Below are 8,369 nucleotides of genomic sequence, written 5' to 3'. Positions count from 1 at the left end.
AAGCCATCTGCAGGTCAACCCACTCACTTATTCTGTTGTACCAAATCTGGCCACAAGGTGTCACCACATCTCTAAAGCAGACTTCATCAGGAAGGCGAAGTGCAGCCCTTCATCATGCAAAGCAATCTGTCTATAGTTCTGTATACACGGAGGATTTACACTGACATATAATCAGAATTTGTTCTCAATGTTTTAATCTAAATTTGAATATTTTCAATGACTTTAGGAGTTTATGTTCTAAAATGGTGTTTTTTATTTTCTTTAAATGATATTCATTCTTCTTTGGCAGAACAATTGGGTTGAATTTAAATTAAGTGAAGGGGTTTATTAGGTTGAACTCTTGACAAACTCAGAATTAAGTTTATTCTAAAGCTTTAAACAGTGAAGGCCAATGTACAGTAATTACTTGTGCAAAATGTTATGTTACTTATACATCTGCAGTGTGCATAAACCTTTATTTGTACTGATAACATCATTTAACAAAAATGGTATGGATATACATCTGTGTTTTTATTTTTTTTAAAGCTTTCCAGATCCCGCAGAGCAGATGATGCCCTCCAGAATATCCACCTTAAAGAAAAGATCCAGAGAGTCACTTGTTAACCCAGACCGCCATGTATCCATGTAATTGACTGAGAAAAGAAGCTTCCGTTCTTCTCCAGGAAAGATACACTATAGTGCTAACAATATACAGCATAAAAATTTTTAATATAGGCCTACGGTATCGCACTTAATATAATTTACAGTAAGTGTCACTGAATCTATTATCTATTGCCCCAAATCTGCTTTCAGGGCAGATAATGTTAACTTTAGTCAGTCATAACTGTCAGAAAATGTAAATAATTAAGGAGAATTCCCAGCTGTGCGATCCATACTTAAAATGACATGTTGTGCATTTGCTGCAGTATAACAACAAGCCATGCTCTTGGTTCTTAGATTGATTTTATGAATTTGCATAATTAATTTATCTATTAATTTAGTTTCCCGATAGTTGCCTGGCTTCCCTAGCATTTGCAAAACTGTCTATGCCAGCAGCAGGCTGTGCATAAAGGCCACCTGTTTTACCTGGCTGCTCTCTGCCACACTGAGGTTCTTGAGCTGGTAGACGGTCACTTGTCCATCACTGTCTCCAACCAGGACACAGTCTGTCTGTGTGGCAAACAGCAGGGACTTCATCTTCACACCAGCGGCAGCAGGCTGCACAATGATTGGGTCCAAGCTGAAGGCACAGGTTTCACATAAGTTGAACACACAGGATGAAAGTGAGACAAACAGATTCTCCCCTCAGTCACACTCACATGCTTGAATTCAGGTCCCAGATCTCCAGCTGTCCCTCATTAACGGCTCCAAATACTGTGGCCCACTTTGGGGACCACTTGATGTCGCACACTGCTCTCTGGGTGGAGGAGAAGCCAAACACTGGGTTCTGGAGGTCGCTCTTCCACAGCTGGATGGTCCAGTCAGAGGAGCAGCTGAGGAACACATCAGGACTGAGTGGACTCCATGCGATACAGTTCACAGGACACTGAGGGACAAACATGTGGCAGTTCTCTCTCATTACTCAACCCAAATAACAACATCAGCAACAAGTGGTCACAGAATTATTTTTTAGAATCTAATTTTTTATAAATATTGCAACAAAAGTCTTTAAATTACATGATGCATCTGCATTGATTACACTTACTGGCAGACTTTTTAAAATCTCTTCTATTGGAGCATAGCTTCCTTTTACAGCGTATTGTTGGCATCAACATTTGTGGATCTGTGAGAAACTGCTAGATGTCATACAGCTGTTCTCACTTTTTATATTTTAACGGGTTGATTTCAGGTTTTACTTGGCTACAATTGGTGAGGTTTTTACCAGCCAAGGTAAGAAAGTTCTAAATCCTGAGCTTTGATATATCAACCTAACTTCAGTTGGCAGAAATGCTGATGTCCCCCTGTGCTCGTGGTGTGCCGTGCATGTAAATCCTGTTCATAAAAACATTACTCCACAGCACTACAGACTCTACAGGGTACCAGCAAACCAAAATTAATAAAAAGTAGCAGCATCACTCACGTTAAAAAGTGTTACTGCATTTTTATAGGAGACATCTGGGGGCCAGTAAGCAATGCATTGTGGGACAGAGTGTTAATCGATTTAACAAAGCTCAAATTAAATTAAATATGAGCTTCTGATGTTAGTGTGGAATACTAAGCGAAGGCCATCTGGTCTTTTGTGTAATACTCGCTTTAAACCTTTAAACCAGAAGGAGGGGGTGACTTTCTTTCCTGATGGACTTACAAAGTGCTTCCTGTAAGTCTCCAGAAACAGCTGACTGTTGGAACAGGAGCACCTGTGAACGAGACCTTCCCATGTGCCAACCAAGTACACACTGGAATCCTGGAGCAAAAATGAAACGCTGGTGTGAGTACAATGATTAAAACAATCCATTATGAAGTCAAAGTCTACTAAACTACAACCTTAGAAATAACCATCTACTGAAATTGTCAAAGTGAGCACTAATTGGCAGGATTAGCACAATATATAAATATATATATAAAATAAATATATATATATATATATATATATATATATATACACACTGTATATATAAATAAATATACATATTTATATATATACTGTATTTGTTCAAATGTATGTATGTAAAAAAAAGCATATATATAAATAATTATAACACTATATATATATATATATATATATATATATATATATATATATATAAAAAAAATATATATATATATATATAGTGTTGACATATGTTAATATGTATGTAGTTCCACAGAATTTTTTTTAAATTCTATTTATGTTTAGATTTTGTTTTACCAACTTACTGTTGGATGGAAGTCAAAACACAGTCCGGGAGTCAGTGCTGACACAACACTTTCTGTTTTGATACCCCCGGCCTTCTTCTTTATATTATGAATCTTCTTGAGCTTCATCAGGTCTATGGCGAGAAAGAAAGAAAGAAAGAAAGAAAGAAAGAAAGAAAGAAAGAAAGAGAGAGAGAGAGAGAGAGAGGAGAGAGAGAGAGAGAGAGAGAGAGAGAGAGAGATAGATAGAGAGATAGATAGATAGATAGATAGATAGATAGATAGAGAGATATATATAGATAGATAGAGAGAGAGAGATAGATAGATAGAGAGAGATAGATAGATAGATATATAGAGATAGAATGATAGATAGATAGAGAGATATATATAGATAGATAGATAGATAGATAGATAGATAGAGAGATATATATAGATAGATAGAGAGAGAGCGATAGATAGATAGATATATAGAGATAGAATGATAGATAGATAGAGAGAGATAGATAGAGAGAGATAGATAGATAGATATATAAATATATATATATATTATATATATATATATATAGATAGATAGATAGATAGCTAGCTAGCCTAGCTCGCTCGCTCTCTCCCTCTCTCTCTCTCTCTCTCTCTCTCTATCTCTCGCTCGCTCGCTCAGCTGCTCGCTCGCTCGCTCGCGCGCGCTCTCTCCGCTCGCTCGCGCGCGCTCGCTCGCTCGCTCTCTCGCGCGCTCGCGCGCTCGCTCGTCTCTCTCGCGCTTTTTTTTTGCTTTTTCCCCCCCCTTTCTTTCCCTCTTCTTCCCCAACCCCCGTTTACCTCATACAAGTGTAACGAAAAATCATATATCATATCAAAAACTATACATTTAGAATAACAACTCTATAAATATATAAAAATTATCCAATAAAAACCTGTGCAAAGTGTAAACATTCATTGTTCACAGTGCAGATAATATTTTTAAAACACCAACGTTCTTTAAAAGTGTCGAGATCCCCGGTATGTTGTTGTGAAACCTAAAATCGAGCCAGAGTCTTGCCCTGATATTGCACAGCCACACTGTCTTGGCCTCCTGCCCCTCTCTGTTCTCAACTCTGTTTTTCCTGCTAATGTATATGGCCATTTTTGCCTCTCCCGAGAGGAAATTTAGGAGCTGCCACTTTTCTTTGTTGTCTTTTTTGTAGGCAGCTCCCATGATAAAAACACTCTCGGTAAAAACTACGTTAAAAAGACTAAAAACCAATGTTAAAAGAGAGAAGAACTCTGTGAGTCTCTTACACTCAGTAAAAACATGGAATACAGTCTCACGTAGGTTGCAGAAAGGGCATTTGTTAAAAACAGCGGGATTAATAACGGCGATAAAAGCGTTACAAGCGACGGCACCATGTAAAATCCTCCACTGGAGGTCGGCTGTCCGCTTTTTGAGGGGAGGTTTGTAAAAAGACCCCCACTGTGGGCTTGGTCCACTTCCTGAACCCAGTCTGTTGCTCCACACAGTGGAGGGTCTGCTGCACAGGCCTTTCTTGTGGATGCTTTTGACACAGTTCATATATAGAGTCTTTTTGTCGGCTCTGTGCAGCGTCAGTCCTGCCGGGTTAATGACCTTGAGCAGGGGACCGGTCAGTTCTCCCAGCCCTGGGCTCAGGTTGATCTCTGGAAAAGGGTCTGCTGGGTCTGGAGAAGCCTTCCCGTCACTGTAGTCTTTTATCTGGCTCCTTTCCTTCCCCGATAGCCTCTGGCTCCACAGCTCCAGAATCCTCTCAGCCACTCGAACGGAGGTCAGACCCAGCAGCAAGCCCAGGGCTCGGGCATCACTCAGCGCCGGCCCCACTGCATCCACCAGTTGCTGCAGGCACAGGGTTCTGGACCTGCAGAGCGCCACCATCAGGCTGGGTGTGCTGCTGCTGCTGACGTCCAGCCTGGCTCTGTAAATTAAAGGCTCCTTCAACAACCAGTGCAGAGAGTCCGACATTGGACACCTTTTATGATTAAAAAGGGCCCAAGACTTAAAAACACCCTGATAAAATGGAGGCAGCCCATTTAACTTAAAAAAATTAGAATCAGTTAAAAACAGAGCAGCATCCAGCCCCAGGTTATTTACACGTCTGAGAATGCAGCTGGTCACATCTCTCCACACCAAATCAGCCGGGCCGGTAAGATATTTTTGTACAAACTGAAGTCTAAAAGTGGCTGTTCGGCTGGCCAGGTGGACAAGGCCCTGTCCCCCCTCCTCTCTGGATAAAAACAGCACCCCCTGTGGCACCCAGTGTAGACCATCCCAAAAAAAATCTACCATTTCTTTCTGCAGTTTTGCTAAAAGGCCTGAGGGAGGGTCTACACAGGTCAGACGGTGCCACAATTGGGATGCTACAAGGTTGTTTAAAACCAAAACCCTACCTTTAAAAGACATCTGAGGGAGCAGCCACTTCCACTTGGAAAGCTTTCCCTGAATCTTTTCTGTGACGTTCTCCCAGTTCTTCTGGACAATAATTTCTTTTCCTACAAATACTCCGAGATATTTCAGGCCGTCAGTTCTCCAGGTGAGGCTCTGGGGAAGAACTGGGAGACCGCCACGCCACTCCCCGACAGCGAGGGCCTCACTTTTCTTCCAATTTACCTTCGCTGCCGATGTTACACTAAAACTATCTACTATATCTGTTAAAATGTCCGCATCTCTCTGGCTTTTTATAAAAACAATAATATCATCTGCGTATGCGGATAAAACAAATCTGCTATTAAAACCAGGTAAAACCAGACCTTGTAGGCTGGAGCGTATTTTGCAGAGGAGAGGTTCCAGGGAGAGCGCATAGAGCATCCCCGACAGAGCACAGCCCTGCCGGACCCCTCTACACACTCTAAAAGGAGCACACAGAGTACCATTAAACTTCAGCACACTCTCAACTTCACTGTACAACACCTTGATCTTGCCTATGAAACCAGCGCTGAACCCAAACTTCTCCATTACTTTCCAGAGGAAGTTGTGTTCAACGCGGTCAAAAGCCTTTTCCTGGTCTAGAGAAATCAGACCAGTATCACAGCCCAATGAGCTGGAGACCTCCAAAACATCTCGAATTAGGTAGACATTGTCTACCATGGACCTGCCGGGCACACAGTAGGTCTGGTCCCGGTGGATGACCTGCTCCATAGCCCCCCCCAGCCTGGTGGCCAGAGCTTTGGACAGAAGCTTGTAATCCACACACAGCAAAGACACAGGGCGCCAGTTTCCGATGTCCTGCAGGTTTCCTTTCTTGGGCAGGAGCGTTATCACGGCCCTGCGGCAGGACATCGGCATGGAACCAGAGGCCAGACTCTCGTTAAAAACATCTAAAAGATCTGTTGCTAAAATGTCCCAATATGCTTTAAAAAACTCAACAGTGAGGCCGTCGATGCCGGGAGCCCGCCGTCCTTGCATTTTTTGCAGAGCAGCCTGTAGCTCCCGTGTGGTCAACGGCCCCTCCAGCTGTGAGTTGGTTTGCTCTGCTACCTGAGGTAGTCCCCCTAAAAACCCCTCTAAAAACGTTTCCTCCCCCTCGTACTCACTCGAGTATAGGGAGGAATAAAAACTCACAGCCCGTGTTCTGATCTGGCTTGGTTCCGTTATCTCTTGCCCTGTGACTGAGAGCAGTGAGTGGATTACCCTCTTCTGTCCGTTCTTCTTCTCCAGGCCGAAGAAGAAACTGGATGGAGCATCCATTTCGGTGGCGTTTTGGAACCGGGACCGGACCAGTGCGCCCTGGACTTTAACGTCTAGCAGGTCGGCTAATGCCATTTTTTTTACTTTGAGGATTTCAATATATCCTCGATCTCCTGTGGACTCACTTATTTGTTCTAGTTCCACTATATCACCCTCCAGGTCTTTCATAGATCTGGTGATGTCATGTGTGACATTGAGGGTGTGCTGCTGACAAAGCATTTTAATTTCAGTCTTACCATGGTCCCACCACTGCCTAAGACTGTTAAAATCACTCTTCCTTTGCCTAAAAACACTCCAGAAATAAATAAAAGCTTCTCTAAAATTTTTATCAAATGTTAAAACTGAGTTAAAGTGCCAGTATGCGCTTCTTGGCAACACATTTCTTATAAAAACATTACATAAAAGCAAAGAGTGATCGGTAAAACCAACAGGTATAATATTACACATTTTAAAAATGTTAAAATGATGTTTAAAACAATAAATACGATCTAATCTGGCAGAGGAAATCCTATTCCCTCTGCAGTGGGACCATGTGTATTGTTTAGCCTCTGCGTTCATCCTCCTCCATACATCCACCAGACCATGAGAGCGGACCAGCTGCCTCAGAACATGCTGGGACGCTGGATGCGGCTCTGCGTGGTTCCGATCTAAAAAAGCATTTTCTGTACAGTTAAAATCCCCCCCCAAGAATAAAAAATCCTCCGAAGCACAGCTATTTAAAACATCATTAATTTTTTGTAAAAACAACTTCCTCTCTGCACCGATTGTTGGGGCATACACATTTATAAAAACAGCATTAAAAAGGTCAAACCGGGCTTTTACTAAAAGCAACCTCCCCTCGATAAAATGCTCGACCTCCAGTGAGACTGGAGTAAAAGATTTGGAGAAGAGGAAGCCCACTCCTCCACTAAGAGATGTGTTGTGGCTTAAAATGACTTCCCCTTCCCACTCCCTCCTCCAGTCTATCTCGTTAGAGCCGTCGCTGTGCGTCTCCTGTAAAAAAAGGACATCAATGTGTTTTAATTTTGCAGTTTCATAAATTTTTTAAAAACTCTGGCTCCGTTCACATTTAAAACACCCACTTTAAAAGTATCCATGGCCGACATGTTAAAATAAGAAAAAATAAAAACAAATAAATTAATTAAGACCCCCATCATCACTGTTTATTTGTTTTTTTACTTTAAGCACCAGTTTTTTTAATCTATAAACCTCCTGCTCAATGAGGCCAGACTCTTTTTGGCTCATATGGAATCTGCTTGAGCTAATAAAAACGAGTAAATCCGGAAAATAATCCTCCACTTTTACTCCGTGTTGGTTTTTTGTGTGTTGGAGGAAAACTTTCAACATTTCAACTGAGTACATTTTTGTTTTCTGGCTGTTGGTCAGAGTAAAACCAGGGATGTCGCTGCTGTCTGACACACACTCCTCTTCACTAGCACTGTCTTCTGCCTGTCCCTGCTTCCTGCCTGTCTGTCCTTCCTCCCCGACTTTACTATTCTTGGCATCACTGGATGCACTCTGACTTTTCTTTTTCCGTTTTGTGGCAGGTTTTGTTTTTTTAACCTCTTCCTCCATCTCTGCCTCTTCTACCTGCTCACTCCACGGAACCTGTATTTTTCCTGTCCTCTCTCCTTCTACACCACCCATTTCCTCAACTACATCGCCCGCTTCCTTTTCCTCTTCTGTCCTTACCTCACTCACCTCCTCTGCCTCACTTGCCTCCTTTACCTCTCCTACTCCTACTACACTCACCTCCTCTGCATCCCCCCCCTCTTTTGCTACATCACTTACCTCCTTTAAATCTTCTACTCTCATCTCACCAACCTCCTCTGTACCACCTACCTCTTCCCCACCACCCATCTCT

General features: G+C 42.2%; 1 protein-coding gene across 2 annotated transcripts in view; it reads right to left on the bottom strand.

Annotated features, from left to right (window-relative positions):
- Positions 1–435: 435 nt before the first annotated feature.
- Positions 436–8,369, bottom strand: part of LOC115022745 (WD repeat-containing protein 78-like) — a 49,638-nt gene continuing 41,704 nt past the window's right edge. For both annotated transcript variants that reach the window (XM_029453826.1, XM_029453827.1), the window contains 5 exons: positions 2,836–2,948; positions 2,285–2,383; positions 1,299–1,525; positions 1,066–1,219; positions 436–570 (listed from right to left, as the gene is read on the bottom strand). In XM_029453826.1, the coding sequence (XP_029309686.1) occupies positions 520–570; positions 1,066–1,219; positions 1,299–1,525; positions 2,285–2,383; positions 2,836–2,948 (644 nt within the window). In that variant the 3' untranslated portion in view covers positions 436–519. The remainder of the gene's footprint in view (positions 571–1,065; positions 1,220–1,298; positions 1,526–2,284; positions 2,384–2,835; positions 2,949–8,369) is intronic.

Source organism: Cottoperca gobio, chromosome 17 (genome assembly GCF_900634415.1).
Source record: "Cottoperca gobio chromosome 17, fCotGob3.1, whole genome shotgun sequence".
In the NCBI taxonomy this organism is placed as follows: Eukaryota; Metazoa; Chordata; class Actinopteri; order Perciformes; family Bovichtidae; genus Cottoperca; species Cottoperca gobio.
Note: the sequence above shows the minus strand (reverse complement) of the source record. Positions and strands in the feature narration are given on the sequence as shown.